The sequence below is a fragment of the Aplidium turbinatum genome, chromosome 13 (assembly GCF_918807975.1).
Source record: "Aplidium turbinatum chromosome 13, kaAplTurb1.1, whole genome shotgun sequence".
NCBI lineage: Eukaryota > Metazoa > Chordata > Ascidiacea > Aplousobranchia > Polyclinidae > Aplidium > Aplidium turbinatum.
The window spans coordinates 3,102,448-3,125,559 of record NC_137484.1 but is presented as its reverse complement, the minus strand read 5'-3'; the positions used below and the strand labels follow the sequence as shown (position 1 = coordinate 3,125,559).

At 39.8% G+C, this 23,112-nt stretch overlaps 1 protein-coding gene across 3 annotated transcripts; it reads left to right on the top strand.

Annotated features, from left to right (window-relative positions):
• The first annotated feature begins 176 nt into the window (after positions 1 to 176).
• On the top strand, positions 177 to 22,822 carry LOC145782504 (phosphatidylinositol 3-kinase regulatory subunit gamma-like). Of its 3 annotated transcripts, none has more exons than XM_082594306.1 (13): positions 177 to 404; positions 1,539 to 1,651; positions 3,658 to 3,869; positions 7,054 to 7,174; positions 9,697 to 9,829; positions 15,365 to 15,552; positions 16,000 to 16,131; positions 17,158 to 17,279; positions 19,070 to 19,246; positions 19,501 to 19,674; positions 20,568 to 20,663; positions 20,791 to 20,989; positions 21,202 to 22,822. In XM_082594306.1, the coding sequence occupies exons 1-12, from the start codon at positions 374 to 376 to the stop codon at positions 20,975 to 20,977; spliced, it is 1,686 nt and encodes a 561-aa protein (XP_082450432.1). In that variant the 5' UTR covers positions 177 to 373; the 3' UTR covers positions 20,978 to 20,989; positions 21,202 to 22,822. The 3 variants fall into 3 exon arrangements, with proteins under 3 accessions (XP_082450432.1, XP_082450430.1, XP_082450431.1); XM_082594304.1 differs by having other exon boundaries at positions 7,051 to 7,174; XM_082594305.1 differs by having other exon boundaries at positions 7,051 to 7,174; positions 20,791 to 21,020.
• The last annotated feature ends 290 nt before the right edge of the window (positions 22,823 to 23,112 follow it).

Genomic DNA, 23,112 nt, shown 5'->3' with positions numbered 1-23,112 from the left:
TATGTTTGGTCGAGTCCTGTCTTTGTCATGAGTTTCATGAGTTACCAGGGGGGGACTTGTATACCAGCTCCCATTTTTCTTACGACTTACATTGCAGACAAAACTTTGTCCTTAGATAGCACAAAAAAAAACAACAAAACAAGCAAAATAGCCTTAAAATGGATTTGTCAGTCCAAGGATAAAGATTCAAACCCAACCAATCATATTTATTGAGCTAATTTTATACTGACTTTCTTTTTTAAAGCCTGTATTAGCCTAGGTTGGTTTTCGGTTCAATTTTGATCATTTTAGACCCCATTGTAAAATGATATTCTAGACTGGAATTACTTCTGTTATGGCCGTTTAGACAGTCTAAAACATTCTACACACTGACATGTATAGCCAATTTCCAGAGCAACAAGCAGGTAAGTTTCTTGGATGCATTTCGGAAAACAGATGTTGAAAGTTTTTCAAAATGCAATAGTAAATAAATTGTTTTTCTTATTGTTACATACAGTAACCAGAAGTATGATTTGTATATATGTATTATGTATGTCCAGTACTTGTAGATATGTTAATGGTCTAGTTTTATTATTATGTATAAAAGTCAGTAGGCCTATCCTAGTTGATATAACTTATAGTAACAGGTTAAGTAGGCCATTAAACCTTTGTTAAATGGCCTCTAAACCTACGGTGCCACGCCGGTTGGCCATGTTTGGTCGCTGGCTTCCACAACCCAACATTTCTCCATTTTGTTGGTATGTGCAAATTTTTCTCTCCACTTGCATTCATTCCATTTTTCACAAACTAAACAAAGTGCCTTACACGTTGACAAAAATGTTGCTGATGAAAGTTTTGCAAAAAGGCTGAGTGTCAACCTATAAAATTTGGGAAGCAGTGCATTTAAACATAACTGCAAACATGTTTCGGTGCCTTGTTTGCATTGTTCTTAAGTAGCAGAGTAAACCTATAAACAGTTAAACACAAGACTAATTAACCGATTTTTGAAACATGAATTTATATTTTTTCTGTTGTAAAAAAGCTCTGGTAAATCAGAAAAATAAAGTAGCTTAGTGACTGGGTATTATAAATAAATTTTTACCAGTTTTTAAAAGTTGTGTTGAAACAATTACTGTACAGTATACACACAATTTACATCGACATACAGTCTGCCCCATTAGCTTAGTGGTTAAGCGCTCGACTCAAGATCTCGCTGCCCTGGTTCAGCTCTCAGGGTGTGCGCTTGAGCAATTCACATCAGGACTGCTCTCCATTCAGCGGCACCTAGTGGATAGAATTATTTGCCAGCAACAACTTATTAACAATCGGAAAACTTCACTATGCCAATCTCAGTAACCAGACCTGCATCAAAAGCCTTTAAAAGTATGCAAAACTATCAGAAATAACTTATCAAAATCTTTGTCAGTTTGAGGATAAATAAGATTCAAAACCAAATATGTGATGCCCTTTTTATCACGATTGTTACAATTTTACTTATATTTGCTTAAAATATGACATACAGGTACGGTTATGTAACATTAATTTTTATATTTTTGCAGGCATTGTGTATCAAGTAGTGACAAAATGTGAGCCCCAAGACATGCAAGCTTGCATCCGATGTCAGAAGAATGATATTATCTTTGTCAAAAAGCCGTTTTGCTTTGATTTTGTAGTAAGTTTATAAACCAATGATCAGTTATTCTTCTGTCAACAGGTAACTTCCAGACATTTTTCTTGATGAAACTAGTTGGTTTGTTAGCATGAGACTTTGTGAGCAAAGAAGCTTTAAGATTAAGCATCGTTGGTTCAACTCTCGAGATGTGTGCTTGAGCAACGCACGTTAAGGGCTGCTCTCCATTCAGCAGCATCTAATGGATGAAATAATTCCCCGGCAACAACAATTGGAAAACTTCATTCTGTCAATCTCATTTACCGGGCTTGTGTCGGTGGTTCAAAGCAAGACTGCCAGGATTAAGCTCTCAAAGAAGCTTTGCCAGTCTGAGGATATAAGATTCAACCAATCAATGTATCATCACCCAGTCATACCACTGCTGGCAGATGGCCTCCACATATGTTTCCATACCATTATATATTGTCTTTTGCTGTTTTCATTCAGGTGATACCAATCCTTTCTTTAATGTCATCTTGCTATTATCTTTTTGGTCTCCCTCTGGTTCTTTTCGCTTATCTTGGTGTCTGTCTGGTTATTTTGGCCCATTATGTTGACTGTTGTCTGTCATTCTTGCTACATGTCCTGCCCTTTGTCACTTTAGATTTTTTACTGTTTTCAATTTTAAGGACATAATGTATTATGTGGGACGTGGGTCTGCTACTATTCGGTGAGTCCGATTCAGTGAGTTCCGATTCGGTGAGAGCCTTTTTCTGGGGAGAGTTCCCTATTCGGTGATTTTTTGAAAATTATTGAGTACCGTAGCCTAATTATCATTGCCGCTTTTACATCATTTTAACATTGCCATAAATGGCATTCTGAATGGAGGTCAAGCACCACCAGGCTCCATTCATTCATCCCCGACGCCGACACACGCCCCATCGGCCTGACACTACAGAGACAGGCATGGGTGCGCCTCAACCGTCTCCGTACGGGCGTCGGGCTTTTCCGCTCAACCATGCACCAATGGGGAATGGCTTCTTCCTCCTCCTGTGAATGTGGTGCCGAGGAACAGACCGCAGACCACATCATCAATGACTGTACCATCTTCAAGCCACCTAACGGAGTGGAAGGTCTGCGCGTCATGGATGATGAAACTAAAGACTGGCTGCTCTCTAGCAGCCTTCCAGTGTAGTCCGGGAACATCGTGAATCTGGGGTGGTAAAAGGATAGACCCTCGGCCCCAGAAGCTCAGACGACGACGACGATCATTTTAACGTTGCTAAACATTGAAATAAGACCTTAACCCCTAACCCTAACGCCTAACCCTAAAACAGCAATGATAATTAGGCTACGGTACCTGATAATTTAAAAAAAAAATCAAAAAATCACCGAATACGGAACTCTCCAAAAAAGGCTCTCACCGAATAGGGAACTCACCAAATCGGACTCACCGCAACAGGCCATTCCGATATTATGTATGCCATAATGGGATGCATTTTAATGACATATAATAATATATAAATTCATAATTTAAGAACAAAATAAATTTAGCATAGACAGATAAAATATAAATTTATGAAATATATGCATTGTAAAAATGGTAAATTTGTCTATAGATTTTGAATGGTTTACTTTTTGAGACACGTCTCCTAAGTGACATCTATATTGTTTTATAAAGCTTGGCGCTATTGCCTTAAAACTCATTATATATATATATATAACTGCAGACAGGACGTCACTGTTTCGACTTTAAGGTCTCCTCAGTGCAGTAAATCGTACACTAGACATGAACGCCTTATTACTATATAAGTAATGCAGCGTGGGATTTTTCCATTTGTGGTACGCAAGGAACCACATTTGGATACTTTCACCCATCTTGCCAGAGTGCTCAAACTGCCGAAGCAGTGAGCTTTGCGCGAGCTTATAAGAGAATTTATTTGCCAACCTAATTTTTATATACTTTCTTCAAAGGAATAATCGTCTAGTTATTTAGGCTAAATTTTGCATCATAACATTGCACTGCGTAAGTGCGTATTCTAATCTTTGTCTGTGATTGCACTGTTCAGGGCACGGAGTATGAACCTGAAGGGTGGCTGTATGGTATGAACATGGAGACAAAAGAAACTGGTTACATTCCTGCAAATTTTGTTACATTTATTCGAGAAATAACTCTGCAGAGCATGCACCAACAATCTACTTTCAGTTACCCTGAAGTTTCAAGCCAGAAAGCATCAAGTTATGATGACAATCCGCCACCAGTTGTACCACGTAGAGCAGCGTTAGTTTCTTTACATTATTGCTTTTAATTATAATTAGCTATGCCGGTTCGTTTATTTATTTTGTTACATCTTCATTCGTCAAGTCTGTCATGTTTGGACAAAATTTGTTCAATTGTGTTGTTGCATGGCTTACTTAATATTAAGTAAGCCATGTGTTGTTGTAATACTCCTTTGCTGTGTATACTACTGCACTAGTCCCAGGAACTTTAATCTTGGCGATCTATATTCACAGTCCTTGTCAATGTGCTAACCTACAATAATGACTGGAGGTCGAGGTAGTTTTGATTTAAAAAAACAAAAAAACAAGCGAAATGTTTCTTTTTCTCTTTGAAATGATGTTATAGTTATGAGAAACCAAATTGCTGAAGTGGTTGGTTTTGAGTCTTATTTATCCTTGGACTGACAAAGCCTTGATAGATTATTCCTGGTAGTTTTGCATACTTTTGGAGGCTTTTGATGCAGGACCGGTTACAGAGATTGGCAGAATAAAGTTTCTGTTTGTTGAAGTGTTGTTGCCGAGGAATTATTCCATTCACTAGGTGTCGCTGAATGGAGAGCAGTCCTTGAAATGCGTTGCTCAAGCGCACACCCCGAGAGTCGAAACAGCGCCGCATGATATTAAGTTGGGCGCGTAACCACTGAGCTAACGGGATGGACGCTAAGTGCGAATAGGATTTCAATGTTCATTCATAGAAAGCAAACCAAAACCAGAATGAAGTAAAAGTAACTTTGCACCCACGAAGTCTATGCATTTAAAGCAGAAATTGATTAGTCAGCCAACACATTTTAAACCGCGCTTGTTCACTGTATGCATTGTCATGCAATGCAGTACAGTAGCCTACATACACTTGATTGTAAGGCGCACATGTAATGCTATTGACTGCAAAATGCAATTAGTCATACTTTCTACTCATTCTACTCAAATGATCATTAGAATGAACTGACTGCGGTATCTATAATATAGATTTACCTTAACCTTAGATTTCAAGTTTCCAATTTCACACAGCTTTTAGACTTTTAGTTGATCTTACTCAGTTTTCGAAATTAACATATTTTTACTTCGGCAAAAACGTTGCTGAGGCCAAATGGCAAAAGTTGAAATTGCCTCGGCAATTGCTGTGAACGTTTATTACAAAAAAAATTGTTGCAAAACAAGAAGCGAAAAATATACTAGAGTAGTCTATCACAACCGCATTGTTTGATTTGTTGTGATGTAATAATACCAAAAGTAGCGATAAAGCGAGCAGTGCGATTACGCTCACTGTTACGGTAATTCACGTTGAATAACTCACGGGGAGAAAAAGTAAGTTAATTTTGGGTTGATTCAACGTTCGAGTCGGTACAAATCGATTTAATTTTCCCAGGCTGGTTATATTGTGTAACAACAATGCCCAATAAGAAATTTACATTTGTTTTACATTAATTCGACATCTAGAGACGTTGAATTATCATAAAATAACGTTAATTGCTGAACCAGGTACCGGTAACAAATTAATAGCTCCCTGCGAGAAGATTGCCTCAATTTACGTATACAGTACACTAACACAATTGACTCGAACTTTGAACATCTGTTGACCTACGGCAGTAGTTCTCAAACTGTGCGTCGCGACGCCCTGGTGCGTCGTTGCAATTTTCCAAGGGCGTCGCAGAAGAGTTTCGTTTCGTAGCTAAGTTCAGTTTATCTTATAAAGATGAGGTTAATCCTTTGATTAGCAGTTTCAGTTGTCATCAAAGTTGTTAACTTCATTAAAACACGCCCACTGAAGTCAAGAGTTTTCAAAAAACTTTGTGGAGAAATGAATGCAGCGCATCGGAGTTTGCTCTTTTAATTTTCATCCAGGTGACTTTCGCTTAGAAAATTCTTTGAACGATTTTACGAATTGGTGGATAAACTTCAGGCTTTTTTGCAGCAAGAAAATAATCCACTTGTAGATTGTTTAGCCCAGAACAATTTTTTATTGAAATTGACTTACTTTACTTGTGTGATATCTTCGCCAAACTGAACATTTCTATGCAAGGGCCGAATAAAAATGACATTTCAGATAAAATTGCAGCATTCGTTAAAAAGCTGCTATTGTGGAAGGAAGATATAGCAAACCTGTATAGAAGCTCTCGATACTTCACTTTCTTGTCCAATTTGCTTGAAAAGAAAAGTATGACCCTGCCTTCAAATTTGTGAAACATATTTGGGCAACATTTGTCCAAGCTCAAGTCGAAATTTGCAAAATACTTTCCGAAAAATTTATCAAACTACGAATGGATTCGTGATCCTTTCGTCCAACCTACTCCACTGTCTTTTACTGCACAAGAAAAAGAAGCCTACATTGACCTTTTTTCTGACAATTCCCTGAAAAGGATGTTTAATTCAGGAAATCCGGCAAATTTCTGGATTTCAATGAATAGCGATTATCCAGCTTTGGTGAAGACAGCACTACGAATTATTATCCCATATGTCACGTCATATTTATGTGAAGCAGGATTTTCTGCCTTGGCGGTGATAAAAAGCAAATTTCGATCACCAAACACTGAAAGAAAAATGCGGGTGGCAATTTCAAAAATTCTCCCAAGATTTAATAAACTTTGTAAAAACAAACAAGCCCACACGTCACATTAAATAATATGCATTGCTTTTCGTTGTTGTATCACCAAACAAAACTTTAATAATAAGTTTCCTCATTAACTTTTATTTGCTGGTGCGTCGCAAGTCCAGAAAACTTTTCCAGAGGCGTCGCAACAAAAAAAGTTTGAGAACCACTGACCTACGGTATTGACCTATTTATTTAGCAACAGAATAATCTTAAAACTTCCAAATCTAATACCGGCGTCCGGCATGTTGTATTTATTTAGTTGTATTTATCGACAATCGAATGTAGCAAGAATTGACAGCGACAGACACATGTTTCACCCATGAGGCTGGGCTAATCAGTATCGCACCACTAATTCATGCACATAGCTCTCAACCGCTGCTTTTGTCAGTCAATTAAATCCTTATCTAGGTAAGGATTCAATTGTCAGTCATTAGATAAACCGAATACAATAGGAAGACCATATTGTGGTCAGACTAACTCACAAATTTTGGGCAAAGTTGTCCGCCTGGGAAAAATTGTACTGTTTGACGGTAGTGCTAAAATGTTAATGATTTTTGATCCAACTTGATCAAATGCATTTGTTTTTGTGCAGAAGCGAATTGAGGCCTTCTCTAATAAACGAAAGCCCTTATGTCCCTTTCCATAACCGCACAGAATGCAACACCCCACCTTCTTCATCTCCTCATAGAAGTTACAGAAAAAGTCAGTCTCTCACGGTAATGTCGCTTGCTTTTGTGAAACATTGTGTAATTGGGATGCTTTTTCTTGTAGATGCTTGTGTCAACTGGATGGAAGAGTGATTGATTTTGAGAGTGCTAGGTCAGTAGGTCAACCGATAAAACAATGGAGTGATTTTTGAAAAATGTGAAATCATAATAAGTTTGGTGTAACCGCTCTAACAAAACAGTCTGCTTAGTGATCGTTTTAAACGGTGTAGCGTGATTGCTGAAAAATTTTTCACAGGTGTATTGCTTGAATACATTTTAATGTTTTCTTTTTGATCAAAAAAAACTGTTGTAAGTTAAAAAGAGTAAGCAATACAGTAGCACTTGATAACGAAGTTAAATTTTGTATATATAGATTTGATTCAGTTGATACATTCGATTCATTTCTCTGATAAAATACATCACTGCACAAACTTGTTCAAAAGGGAATCCTTGGTAAATGGAACAAACTCCAACCAAGCTAAATTAATTTGAGCATTGTAAGATTCGGATTCAAGCTTTGTAAAGATGCCGATTGCTGAGGTTACTTATTGAAGCCTTACAGTGATATTGAGTTACTTGGTTATGAATATATGAGTTACTTGGAGGAGATGTGTGGAAGGAACATATGGAGAATGTTATGAATAAGGAGAATGTATGGGATCATATGACAGAGGTTGATCTGGTGGAGGATCCAGTGGGAAAGGTTACTCGTGATGAAGTGGTGGAGGCAATGGGGCAAATGAAACTGCATAAAGCAGCCGGTCCATCAGAAGTGAGCGTAGAGATGATAAAAGCAAGTGGAGAGTTGGGAATTGAAGTAATGCTACAACTTAGCCAAAGGGTATTAGATGGAGAGGGAATGCCGGAGGAGTGGAAGCATAGTACTGTTGTTCCACTGTTCAAGAGAAAAAGGGGTGTGAGAAGTTGCAGTGCATATAGAGGTGTAAAACTACTAGAGCATGGAATGAAAATTGTGGAGCAAATACTAGAAAAGAGGTTGAGAACATTGGTGAAATTAAATGATATGCAGTTTGGATTTATGCCAGGAAAAGGTACAGTGGATGCTCTGTTTATATTGAAAAGAATGCAGGAGGAATACCGAGAGAAGCAGAGCAAATTATATATGTGTTTCGTCGACTTAGAAAAGGCATTTGACAGAGTACCAAGGAAAGTGATGGAGTGGGCAATGAGGAAAAGAGGTATACCGGAGGTATTAGTGAGAGCTGTGATGTCTATGTATGAGGATGCAAGAACAAAAGTGAGAGTTGGATCAAATTATTCAAACGAGTTTTTTGTGAAGGTTGGTGTACACCAAGGATCAGTTTTGTCACCTCTGATATTTGCAGTTGTGGTTGACGTTGTAACTGAAGGAGTGAGGGAGGGCTTATTGAGTGAAATTTTGTATGCAGACGACCTGGTCTTGACAAGTAATAGTATGGGGGGACTGGAGAGAAAGTTTGAGAAATGGAAAGAAGCATTTGAAACCAAGGGTATGAAGGTGAATCTTGAAAAAACAAAAGTGATGGTGAGTGGAGCAGAAGGAACAGTTGTTGAGAACAAAGTAGATCCCTGTGGAATATGTGGCAAGAGAGTGATGAGAAATTCAATGCAATGCAAGGAATGTGGAAAGTGGGTACATGCAAGATGTGCCGCAACAAGATTGGCGAAGTGTTTAGTTTGTGGGAAATGCAGTAAAGGAAGGAATGAAGTGGAAGGCCATGATGATGAGTTCTGCCATGGCATCGAAACAGTGACAGACTTCTGTTATCTGGGTGATCGGATAAATGGAAGTGGTGGATGTGAAGCAGCAGTGACAACAAGGGCAAGATTGGGCTGGGCAAAGTTCAGGGAATGTGGGGAAATGTTGCATGGCAGAAAATTTTCACTAAGGATGAAAGGAAAAGTATATCGGAGCTGTGTGCGGCCTGCAATGCTATAATGGTTGCGAGACATGGGTATTGAGAGAGAGTGAACTGGCATTCCTGAGAAGAACGAAAAGGTCAATGGTGAGAGCAATGTGTGGGGTGAAAACGAGAAGGGAAAAAAGGACTGAAGAATTGTTGGATATGCTAGAGATGAGAGAGACCATAGACCAACTGGCAAGGGCAAATGGAGTAAGATGGTATGGACATGTGATAAGGAGGGAGGAAGGAAGTTTTCTTAGAAACGCACTAGATCTAAAGGTGGATGGGAAGAGGAAACGCGGTCGTCCAAGAAGAACGTGGAAACAACAAGTGAAGGATGAATTTAAAAAAATCGGACTGAAGGCGGAAGATGCAAGGGACAGGGTGAAATGGAGAAAAGGGATTAAAACAATTGCTGCGCGGAAACAATCGGCCACCCCCAGTCCCCACTAGTGGGGAACAAACCGACGATAGATTATGATGATGATGAATAACTCGTAGAAGAATGTGCCACTTTTGCTCGACTATCTTAAACATTTCAGCTTTTAAATGTATTATTGCATTCATGTAGTTTTGTTTTGCTAAACTGGTTAAAGGCTGCACCAACTACCTGAAACCTTTGTGTAGGAATACGAATGGTACTGGGGGAATGCGTCAAAAGATGAAGTGAAGCAACGCCTAGCTGATGAACCAGATGGGACGTTTCTTGTCCGCAACTCCACAAACAACCCGAATGAATACACTTTGACACTTTGTAAAGGTTAGTTTGTTGCTTTTGGGAGCGCTTGTCTTAGAAATGATTACATTGGGGAGCACAGCTGCACAACCTTTGCGCCATTGCCAATCGTACTGTAGGCTATATTTTAGTAAAGGCTGCCATTGAGTGCAAGTCATTTTGTGCGAATTTCATATTACTGTAGTGTATAAATAAGATCTATCTCACAGTTTTTTGTTATTTCCATCTGACAGTATACTATAAGTAGTCAAACATTCAAAGAAAGTTTAAATGTTTTCCTGCGCCTTCATACTGGTGCAATGATGCTGTCTGCTTTGTAGGCCGCTGAGAGCAACGCGGTGATCACTGCGCTATATAAAACATACATTATTATTATCACAAGTGGGAAAAGCTAACTGGAAAAGGCGAGAAGAAACGCTTTTATTGCATTAGCTTATTACATTAGCCTAGGTTTAGACTTTGGAAAGAAATCAAAAAACTATTAATTTGTTTTCACATTATTATTGTTAAGCTATTCAAGCAAACTTTTCTAAACATTTTATAAATAATCCCCATAGTTTGGCATACTTGCGTCTATCTAGGATTTAAGGAGGCAATTTTCTTGCGTGTTGCAGATAAACTCACAAAATCAGCAATCTCACAGGATACCATGGCTTACAGGGGCGCAACTAGGGAGGCTGTTTAGTCGGCATGACAGCCCCCTTTAAGATTTGCTACTTCAAGAAGAGGAACGACTAACTAGACTGAGACTTACGTACTACTTAACGTGTGTCAGTTCAAGCTACGTTCTATGCCACGGGTCGGCAACCTTTAGCATTGAAAGAGCCATTTGGTCTCGTCTCCATCAAACTAAAACCTGCTCTGAGCCGCATCATCTAATTGACTGCTTACAGCAAAAACCTAACGCTTACAGGAAAGCCTTTTGTTCGAGTTATTCGGCCGCACCCTGTAGAACTGATTTGTAGTTATCATTCCAACAGCTGTCAACTCTGAACATGACTGGGAAACACAACTAATCAATTCATGGTCACCACAATTATTGCACCACAATGGTTTAATTGTGACACGATCTAGTACAAAAAAGTATCACGTGAGCCAGAGCGCAGAGATAAAAGAGCCGCAGGTTGCCGACCGCTGTTCTATGCATACCAAACTTGTTTCACGCTCAAGTCGCATAAACCGCAATACAAAAAATATTAACGAAGTATATAAGTTTATGAAGGTTATGAAGCGGGATGGGAAAGATGTGGATGGTGGACGATGTATTAAAGGAAGGGATGGAAAACTTGGTTTCAGTGAGAAAGATCGTGGAAGAATTTGGAAAGAACATATGGAGATGATAATGAACGAGGAAAACGATTGGGATCAAAATGTGGAAGCCGACGTGGTAGCAGGTCCATTAAAGAGAGTTACTCGAGAAGAGGTGACGCAAGCAATGAAGAAAATGAAATCGGGGAAGGCTCCTGGACTATCTGAAGTCACTGTGGAAATGATACGCGCAAGTGGAGAGACAGGATTGAAAGCTGCAGGAAATCAGTCAACGTGTGTTAGATGGAAAAGGAATGCCAAATGAATGGAAGATGAGTGTGGTGATACCCATCTTCAAGGGAAAGGGTGATGTAATGGATTGTAGGTCATATAGGGGAATAAAGCTGTTGGAGCATGCAATGAAGGTAGTGGAAAGGGTGTTGGAGAATAGAATAAGATCTGTGGTGAAACTGGACGAGGTGCAGTGTGGATGTATGCCTGGGAAGGGAACGACAGATGCTATTTTTATTTTGAGAAGGTTGAAAGAGGAATATCGGGACAAGGGTAAGAACTTGTACATGTGTTTCGTGGACATGGAAAAGGCGTTTGATAGAGTTCCAAGAAGAGTAATGGAATGGACAATGAGAAAAAAAGTAATGCCAGAAGCTCTCGTGCAAGCCGTAATGGGTCTTTACGACGGTGCAAGGACGAGAGTTCGCGTTGGATCTGCCCTCTCAGACGAGTTTTCGGTGAAGGTCGGTGTACACCAGGGTTCTGTCCTCTCTCCTCTAATCTTTGCCATTGTGATTGATGTGATCACCGAATGTGTAAGAGAAGATTCATTAATGGAGATACTGTTCGCCGATGATTTGGTTTTGTTGAGTGACACAATGGAAGATCTGAGAGGGAAATTTGAGAAGTGGAAGGGGTCGTTTGAATGTAAAGGTATGCGTGTGAACATCAAAAAGACAAAGGTCGTAATAAGCGGAACGGAAGGGGAAATCACAATGAGCAAAATTGACCCATGTGGCGTCTGCGGAAGAAGAGTGATGGCAAATTCTGTTACATGTACGAAATGCAAGAAATGGGTGCATGGAAGATGTGCAAAGATGAAGAGAGTGACATGCAGATCTGAAGATGGTTTTGAACGTGAAAGATGCAAGAAGATTGAGAAAGGAATGATTGGTCCTGTTGAAAAGCTGAATGACGAAATTGAATCAGTAAATGCCTTTTGCTATCTAGGAGATAGATTGAATGCCAGTGGTGGTTGTGAAGCGGCAGTGACTGCAAGAGGAAGGTTTGGTTGGATGAAATTCAGAGAATGTCGAGAGTTGTTGTGTGGTAGAAGATTTCCGTTAAAAATGAGAGGAAGAATTTATACTAGTTGTGTGAGATCTGCAACGCTGTACGGAAGTGAGACATGGTGCTTACGGGAAAACGAATTGGCGATTTTAAGAAGAACTGAGAGAGCGATGGTGAGAGCAATGTGTGGTGTAAAGCTGATGGACAAAAGGAATACCGAAGAACTTATGAGCTTGCTTGGGTTGAATGAGAGTGTTGATAAGTTGGCGAAGGCGAATGGAGTGAGGTGGTATGGGCATGTTTTGAGAAGGGATGAAGATGATGTTTTGAGAAGAGCGCTGGAGTTGCGAGTGGAGGGTCGTAGAAAACAAGGAAGACCAAAGAAAACATGGAAAAAGCAAGTTGAGGAAGAAAGCAGCAAGGTGGGCTTGACAAGAGAGGACGCGCTAGACAGATCGATGTGGAGGCAGGGTGTGAAGACGATTGCGGCACTTGGAGGTGAATCCGGCCACCCTTGGTAACGGGGACATCACCGGATTAAAACTGGACTACTACTACTACCGTACATTAACAGACCGTCATTTATTCACGCAAACAAATTAATTATGATGTCATAAAAACAAAATGGCTGACTTTCCAGGGTAGTAAAACTTGAAGTGCGGGAAACCGGCTCATCTTTAAAAAAAAAACAACAATTTAGTTAGGCCTATAAATTACACAAACAAACATTAAAAGATTATAACAAATTGACGAAACATACAGTAAACATTAGAAATAATATTATAGAGATTGTAAACATTAGAATTTTCTTCTTGAATTTGTATCGATTGGTTCAAATGAATGATTTCGTCCGGGTACAGATAAGGCAATCAAGGCCAGGCTAGAATAGCTAACCCTTTGTCTTGATTGGGATTACGAGAATGAGGGTGGAGAAACTAAAAAGGATTTCTTTTCCTTTCTTTGAATTTGGTAAATTGGCTAGTTAGAATGTAACCTTATTAACCCACAAAACGAAACTGCAGCTGGCTTTAGGCTAGTCTGATTTGTAATCTTCGTATGGTCGCAACTTCACACATTCTTAAACCAATTTTATAATTTTGGTATCAAAAAGACGGCAATTAAATTTTCTTTACAATCTTGTCAAACCTGACGCGGATCCAGGCCCTAAGCTTGTGCGGACTACTTTTTAAAATGTAATTTGGGTAGAGAGGTAGCTCTTTTGATCCATAAACAGACATAACTCAGCAACAACATTACATTTTTTTTTTTTTTATATGTTAAATGTAGTGTTGTTGCTGAGTTATGTCTGTTTATGGTTTTTAAAATGTGGGCCTGGAGAGCAAACAATTTGTTGCCTACTTTCGAAAGCGCGGGAAACTTTTTTTGAGAGTGAGCGCACAGAGCGAAAAAGGTCGCTTCGCACGTCACAGAATTGGATCATTGCGCTGTCAATTTACACTAGGCTAATATTCTAACAATCTAACTGTGATATATCCACTTCTACAAATAATTGTTAGTTTTCTCTCTCGTTGCCGACCCTCTTTGATGTTTTCTAGTTGCGCCGCTGCATGGCTCTATGGTTCGTGCAAGGCAGATCACGCCAGCAAGGGTTTAATAACGCGCGGCCGCCATAACTCATGTTTTAAAATGTATGTTCACGGGTGCATGTTATTATTGACGACCGTAGCTTGTGCTTTCTAGTTCAACTGGTTAGTGATTTATTCTACAAAAACTGACACCCGGTTAAGGCCACCTTGCGAAATTGAATTTGAATTTAATCTAATATTTTGGTGTTGAGAATTGTTGTGTAAGACGTAACTTACTGAAAAACTGTTGTATGAGACTTTAGTTTGAGCGATGTATAAATTCCAAACATAAATATACTGAAACACATTCATTTTCAAAGTATAGTAAGCTTGAAATCTGCAAAATAAGCTTGCACAATGCACACACTTTCGACTGTAGGCCGGAATCTATCATCTGAGAGTTAACAATTGCCCAGAGTTTGGCCTCAACTGGAGGTTCCATCACTGAACGATTTGCCGTTGCAAACAAATACATGGTTGGCATTTTCTTACGGTAGCAAGGAATGGATGCACATTGTCACAACACAAACATCAACCTTGAATTGAGTTCAATCTACTTCGTTCAGACAGTCTTCAAATATTCACTTACGTTTTTTTGTCTGTTTACTTTCACAGTTGATTGGTTTAGCACCGGCCGGAAATTGTGTTGTTACTGGTTGTTAAGGAGTCAATATTTACAGACGCTGCCAATATGTTTTTAGGACATTCCTTTACATTTGTTTTTCTTTTGTTAATTTACATTATGTTATCAGCCACTAAACGGCCTGGTGTTGAGACTGACTGTTTGCTCGCTTCTGTACATTAGGGTGGTTTTAGTGAAACTCACAAACTTACCTACTGTCGCTTTAAATATTCCATGTTCATTGCTCAGTGTTTCTGAGCCTCCAAAGGTAAGATTCTTGTTATTCAAACCTTCGGCACTAACGAGAGTAGCCAGTTCCTTTCTCCCGGCCGCTTTACCTTCAACAGTTACACCAACCCAATTTACCAGCCCGTAATGTGGGTAGGGATCAGCGGTGCTGTTCAACAACCAACATGGTTCAAAATAGGATTTTTCTTTAATAACAAAAACCCTTCTGGCCATTTTTTACTGAAAACCATAGATTTTAAATACTTGCCCGAGGAAGCTGATGTCTATTCCATAATCTGGCCACAGAATATATTCCACGGACTTTCCACAGTGAACCTTGCTTTGTCATAGTAGCATTGGGCAGTTCATGTTTTTTATGTACTGGTCGAATCCAGCAATTGTAGCAGCATAAGTGTTATTTTGGTGTATCAAGTTGTGGATGGGGGATGATGTACAAGAATGCTGGATTGCTAGTAAATATCCGATCGAGGTTCGTTTGCTCTGAAAACCCTGTTGTGTCTATTGATAAGTATGTTGTTGCTTACGTCAATGAACCTGTGTTGTTTGCTTCAGGTGGCAGCTTAAAGCTTATACGGATTTGCCATCGCGATGGAATGTTCGGCTTCTCTGAACCATTTATTTTCACTTCTGTTGGAGACTTGATCAACTACTTCAAGCATGAACCACTTACGCCTTTCAATCCCGAACTCAACATCACTCTCAAGTATCCAGCGTCGGCTGCAACCATGAACCATGTTCAGGTATATACATTGTCATAGCATTGTCTTTAGGAGTAGAATGTTTTACTTTTGCTGCCTTTGAGCTAACCTTAGCAAATAGCCAGCGTTTGAACCAGATTTTTTTGCACATTGCCCGTTTTTTATGTTTTTAAAATTGCTGCTGGACTGAATTGGGCTCTTTCATTTGGTCCCCAAAAGGAAAGGCCTATTTATCCCAAACTTTTTAACACTATGTCATGTTCACTTGGTCTTTCACTTATTTTCAATTTACATCAATGAAAAACAGTGGCATGTTCTTCACAGCTGCATCGTGTACTCTTCCTTTCTGTGCCTTCTAATATGCTCAATTATACCTTTATTTGATGCGTGGCTATTTTAAATCTTTGCGCTGATAATCGTTTTTCCAGTGGATAGTTATAATCTCTTACAAAAAAACGCTCTATGCTATGTGGGCTTGTTCATGTTCAGGTGGACAACAGTGGATCGGGCCCGAATGAAATGGACCAGTTGTGGAAGTCCCTGCGTGAAGTGGACCAGATGTTTGTCCACAAAAGCAATGAGTACGATGAAAAACATATCGACTTTTCTAAGCGACAACAGGTATCACAAATTCTAATATTAAAACAAAAACATAAGTGGTTATTCTTCTTGTATTATGATTTATGAGCACGCTTATTGTCAATTGCCTCGGACGGCACTGCACGAATTTGTCATGTGAAAAGCCTTGGATGGCCTGAGCCAGACATCGAGGAGTTTTTGCTCCTAGGAATAATCAAATAAATGGTGAAAAGATATTTTCATCATTTTGTGTCCTGGTTTTGTCGATCATTTTCGGTTACGAGCAAACTGTTCTTGTCCTAAAATAACCATAACACTTGTGGAATCAAGTGCTTTGTGAAAGCAAGCATAAAGCCGAAAGTGATGGACTTCGCAATTGTAATGTTACACCAGCAAATCCGATAGGTCTGACCAACGATTTTGTGTGTTTTGGGCGATTGCCGCTTCAAGCTTGCAGCCAGCCGCGTGGTCATGAGTGCAAAAGTTAAATAACTATTGAAACGTTCTACTGTAGCTTCCTGGTACGCAAGGAAATGAAAGTGATTTACTTTATAATGCGGTGGTAGGGCTCAGTCTCGAATGGAAATTAAGCAACAATTGTAATACCTAAGAAAAAATTTGTGTATGCAAAACTTTGAAGCATTATTCTTCTGCATATTTCATTACTCCTTCTTCACTACTCCAAGGGTCAAGAGGCTCTGCCTTTTACCACCGTTGAGCAGTGGCGACGACTCGGTCTAGATGTTTGAGCAGTGGCGACGACTCGGTCTAGATGTTTGAGCAGGTGTCGAGCAGCCACTGAATAGACTCGTCATCCAGTTCACGCAGACCACGCACACCATTTGGCGCATAGTAAATGGCACAGTTGCAGATGTTGTGGTCTGCAGTGTGTTTCTTTTTGCCTCACTCACTATAGATAGTTTACAGCTTACGCGCGGGTGGATACTGAAGTTACTGTTGACAGAAGTTACTGCCACAACCCACGAGTAGATCTTTTAAATTTAAGTTTGCCGGAGGTGCATTGTTTGCACTATTTTACTAAAGCGATATCCTTTGTGATTATTTCAGAATATCCAGTTCAACAAAACCGCAATAATAGGTTACGAGGAAGCCATTCGAATGTTCAATGATCAGTGCGGGAAGTTGAGCAAATGTCTTGACAGCGCTCGCGGGAAGCGCGATGAACAAAGGTGAACACGACTCGTCATGCGCTTATGCTTGGCTTGAAGGCGGAAGGCTTGATTTGCTTGTCACGACCAGTGATAATGTATAGGCTTGGTGAATTATGGTCGTCAACGTTTGTGAGTGATAATAGTAGGCGAAACGTTATTTTAGTTTTGTATAAGTTACATCATCAGATTGCCCCGTTTCACCAAACAGGCACTGCTTCCTTAAGGACCAAGTAAACCTGTGCTGGTCTTAACTATACTTTAAAATAAGAAAACATAACCTTTCTTTGTCCTATATTTTGCCGATGGAGAAAAGGCCTGAGAAATTGTTGGCTTAGCCAATCATAACAGCATGATGTTATGAAAACACAAGGTTGTACTAATCTTCCATTCAGCGATAGCATTGCAAGACGGGTGGTAGGATGTGTGCTAAAAATAATTTAGGCTTCAAAACTCCTTTGAGCCTCGTCCCACCCACATCAGGTTATTTCCACCCACTCCATCCTTTGGTTTGTCACTTCCTCAGGCCAGGCAGAATGTTGTAGCCACGCAGCAGCATATTCCTGCATCATATTAACGATTTGTTGCGCATTTCATCTCTGCAATCCTTATTTGATAGTCGGGGCGGTTTAGTTGAATTAATAGCGTTGTATATTCATTGTGTGGTGACGGCCTTTTTTTGGTGACTTCTGTTTTTTTGGTTCAAAATTTTTGTGCTTGCAACATCACGTTAAGTTAATAATTGACTTGACGTTTGTTGTATGCACATTAATAAATGAAGGATTTTTATTACTTTGCCATAAAAAGTTGCACAGGTTAAAACTTTTAACAGCTGATTTTACGAAAATTTATAGCTGAGTGGCCATTGTGACGCCATCATCAAAACACCGACAACAACTACACACCAACTCCATCAGGAGTTTGTGTGAAGTTGTTTCGTGATTGCTTCAAAGCTATGTTAAGACCATTGAGGCGCATGTGCAAAGGCCATGCTAACATAATCTTCTACGCTTGGTCAGAATCATTAGTATAAGGTGGTAGCCTGGGTAGTATGGTCTTTCTGTGTGATATATTTGATGCGTTTTTAGGCTACTATTGTGCTACTATCACCATGCAAATGTTCAACTAGATTGTAGCACTTGTGATGTGTCGGGAACCCGATGACCATCCAGCAACTTTTGTAACAATGTAATATGTGTCATTATTGCAAAGTGAAACCTGGTGTTTTGCAATGTTTTAAGATTCAGTGATCAAACTTCGTTTTTTTTCTCATAGCGGTTAACATTTTAAAAAGATTTTAAAAGTACATTTAGCCAACTAGGGTTCAAAATATAAATTCCATCAGCCTCATTAACGTAGTTTGCACGTTGGCAAGGTCTGTATGTTTATAGATCGTAATGTTCCACACCATCCAACTGGCTTGTGTGGTGATGAAACATTGCTGGAAGGTTGTGAAGCTCAAATCAACAGTGTCATGACACTGAGATAGTTCGATTTCATGCGGCTCAGTCATAAAGTCGATGTTGTCCTGCCCACATTTACTACTTGCGTTGTATAGTTGCTCCAGTTGCCACCAGTCAGCTATTTTAAGCCAGTTTCGATCTCTAACATTAACAGCGTCATAAGAGCGGGTCAACTTCTACTTCGATAGTTTGAACCTGCAACGGTCAGAGCTGTCACAGCTGTGTGATTCGTGTATTGCTCTTAAAGCCTTGATGTCGACCGCGCTCTAATCCATAGAACAATACAAGCACCAGTTGACTTGATGTTGGGTTATTACCGTATCAACCTCATTATCATCAACTTGACAGGCTTTTGGAAAACTTTCGTCGCATGCAAGCGCGCTTGAGAGCGATCGTGAGCCAGTGTACAGAGCTTCGAGCGCAACTGGATGAAGACACCCATGCAAACGGCAAACTTGACCAGGAGCTCAATGCTTGCAAAGAAGAGATGCTTAGAATCAAGAAGCTTCGCGATGACAGGATATTGTGAGTCAACTTTAAGAAAACAATTGTTAATGTTATGTAGAAAATATTATATAGCATCACCAAAAAACATGATAAAAATTCAAAATAAAGTTATAAAAAATGAAAATAGTATTTTACAAAGATTGAATGGATCTTTCTGCGGTGGTTTAGAGTTTTTCTACTGGATTTAATGCTTTTCCTCAGGCAGCCACTCGGATTGCTGGCTGCCACACCTCTACAAGAATCCGACTAAACGTTTGATGTATGTACTTCAGGTATATAAAATCTAGAAGGATCTCCGAGAACATGATCAACCGCCATCTTAAGTTCAAGGACGAAGACGAGACCAGCGATCCCGACCAGATAGTTGTGCTGGACACTGCCGGCCTACGACGGCGCTACCCTGACCACTGCCTCGCCGAGAACTGGTACTTTCCCGATTTTGGAAGGTAGGAAGTTGATAACGTATTGTAGTGACTAACAGCGTGCACTTGCATAGTAATACCTTTAACACTAAAAGAAAAAAAACATGTAGGAAGGAATTTTTGAAGCAGTTGTCTGTATAGCTTTTCACTGTATCCGGCCGCCTGTATTGTTACGTCAGTGATTACATCATCCTGTGTGTCGTCACAAAATAAAATCATCATCTTGCAAGGGCAAGCAACAAGGTCGTGAAATCACTATGACGTATGTGTACTTGTGTAGCTTGTTACGCGATGGCATTGCTTTATCAGCGCATGTTGCTGCGCAACTCAGGGCTATTTCAACAGACAACCGCATAGTTAAGTAACTGTTATCGTTGGTTAATGGTTATATTTTTAAGCTAATTGCAATCTACGGTTTTACCTTGTTGCAATCGTATTTCATTTGCTCATGGAAATTTGCAAATTGTGAAAATGTTTGGTCCGTTGAGGAAATAAGTTTGTTTATTGTGAGATCATGCTATTGTTGCGTCAACAAGGAAGCAAAGCTGTGTTTGTCACAGAGCCAATCGTCTGGCGTTCATTGCACGACTTCATCCTGCTCACATTTTGTTGCCAACCAGCAACTATAGCGGCCAACCTGGCGCAATGACGTCACAAAGAACTTTTCCAACGCTGCTGCTTGCATGAATATATGCAAGGTTGCCGTTCTACTAGAGACGCCTGCACCACGTACAGCTTATGTGGGTGGATATCTTGAAATACTGTATAGACTTGTATCGTTTTTCATGCAATCGGCGTCTGATGTTGCAATGTTGGCAAACATCATGCAGTTGATGGTGTGTTCTTCTATTTGGTTCTACGCAAAATGAATGTAACTCATCCCGACGTGGATAACTGACTATCATTTGCTTTGCCAGGCAAGAAGCGGCTCATGTGTTGCAAGGTACAGATAATGGCACCTTCTTGATAAGAGACAAAGATGATCCCAAAGCCCCTCACGCCTGTTCTCTAGTGTGAGTATTGTCATTACTGTGGTTAGATTCTTGTGTGAGATCGTTATAATGTTGTGAAGTTACATCGGTCAACTGGTTGCCATCCATCACAACCTTGTACATTGAAGAACCCTTGCTTTTATTCCAGGGCCAAGGGGAGTGTCAACCACTGCTTAATCGAGCGCACCCCCGATGGGTATGGGTTTGCTGAACCCTTCAACCTCCACCCCACCCTGACCGACCTTGTGCTACACTACGCCAACAACTCCCTCGTCCCCCACAATGAGAAGCTCAACACCGCACTAGCCGTGCCCGTGCGATGCGCAAGAAACTAACCAAAGATCGAGGTATTTTTACATCGGATCAACTTAAGATTATGTGAGTTTTTGCTCAAAGCTTTCATTGCTTAATGATCAATAGTAACGAAGCATAGTTAACTGACCGCTGCCAAAACGGTAGAAAATATGGAACCGATGTTGGAGAAAGAATGTCCGGATGGAACATAACATTGTGGCAGCACATTACAGACCTATCATGATGAAGCATTCTTGATTTGCAGCTGGCAACCTCCACAAGCAACATGGGGCCACCTGATCTGAGAAGAGATTCTTCATCCACAAGATGAGACGCCAACCGACATCGTTGAGGTGCGCCAATAACCACTGATACTGATAACATGATGCACACTGAAATCAAGGATAACACTGGCGCAAAGCTTTAATTTGTCGAAAACTGTCGTTTTGATTCACTTCATTAACGTCCCCAGAGAGCAAATCGATCGTTTTGAATGTAAAAAACGGTTGATTTGTTCTCTGGGAACATTTCCATAGCGAATTGGCTTCACTGTTCCTCAGAGATCTTTATTTTCACTGTAGAAAGTTTCCACCGATCTCTGTAAAACTTCAACGTTGCCTTCAGGAAGTTGATTCTTCTCCAGATTTGTGCAAATCGTGCTTCTTTGGCTCTTCTTGTCATCGTTAGCCTTGCAACAACGCAATATCAACGTTATTTCAATCAATAAATACCAATGTGGATTGAGCCAGGGGTCGGCAACCTGCTGTGTCATACTTGACACGCAGCGGCACCTTGATCAGGTGGTGGCTGTCAAGGCAACAATTTTACAAAGTGTTTGTTGGTTCACGTCATGACCATGCAACAATTGATATTCCGTGTTTGTTCGACAACAATCGTACAATTTTGTAGCAAAGTTTTACTTTAAAACTCGTTGTGCGACCTGCACGCAGCAAGTGAGCCACATCAACTCTTGAATAACGAAGCTTTTCACCAATCAACGAAATAGATTCTATTGTCAATCTCATTTGTATCGCAGTAGTTCAGTCTTAGTGCAATAGATTGAAGCACTTGTTACTATTATTGCTTGTTTGTTGGACAACTCCGTGCTAACGTCTTTGCTAAGTCTGCAAAGACTCAGCCATTTGAAAACGTCATTATTATTGTTAGTAATTATTGCATTTAAGCAAAGTGAAGGAGCAGTCATTGTAGCGCGCTCGGATTAGAGATTTCCCCATGAGTTACTCTCATGCGCCCAAAGTTATGAAAACTGAAGTTACTTTAGTTTCTTTTCCTTATGTTGTGGTTGTTTTTCCATTTTGTGACATATTTGCTTCAGTGTAGTATCACATCTACGTGTGACGTATTGAAAGCCAAGCAAACATGTTTTCTTTATATCGGCGTGCAATCTGTTTATAAGCCAATCGATTAAAATGCAATTTCTTTCTTGGTAGTTGATTTAGCATTGTCTAACTTTGCACTGATGTTTGTTGCACGTTGCATCCTTGTCGCTGCTTTTAGGTTACTGACGTTAGAGGTCGCGTTTTTCTCTAACTCTTACATTTGAATTGATATCCTGATGCAATTTATTTTGAGTATTTGCAAATGATTTTAGCAAATGACGTTTTTTACGTTGTATTTATGTAACTTTGTTGTGTTAGAAGAATGTTGTTGTTGCCTTCGATAAAACATATTTATAACCTGATTACGTTTATTTAACCACTGTTAGTAATAAATCAATGCAACTGTGCAGTTTCAGAAATTTTGTAACGTAAAACAAATGAAAAATATTAAATGTTCTCCCATGATGTTCTCTAATTGAAAAGATGTCTTGTGTTGGATTCTGCCACTGCTGTAATTGTTTGCATTTTGTTAATAAACTTCCAGTATAAGGATCGGTCTCCACGGTGTTCGCTTTCAGAATACTGCTGCTGTAGAAGTAAATGATATACTGTAAATATTGCAGAAGACTGCTACAGATGAATAAATTAAAGTTTTAGCAGGGATATCTAAAGGCGATACGAACGCTTTTATTACGCTTGACAATAGAAGGGGTGTTGAGAAGGAGCGATCTTCCTGGCGTCAGCACTGCCTCACTATGGAACATCGAGCATTGTGTTTCGCTAACCATACCGGTGTGGCCTTCACAGACCACAATGTGGAGTCCACATTAGCCATC

Excerpts from the sequence above, each read along its gene's own strand:
- LOC145782504 (XM_082594304.1), top strand. The coding sequence starts at position 374 with ATGTATAGCCAATTTCCAGAGCAACAAGCAG. Across the intron at positions 7,175-9,696 it reads GAAAAAGTCAGTCTCTCACG|GAATACGAATGGTACTGGGG; the intron begins GTAATGTCGCTT and ends ACCTTTGTGTAG. Across the intron at positions 9,830-15,364 it reads CACTTTGACACTTTGTAAAG|GTGGCAGCTTAAAGCTTATA; the intron begins GTTAGTTTGTTG and ends TGTTTGCTTCAG.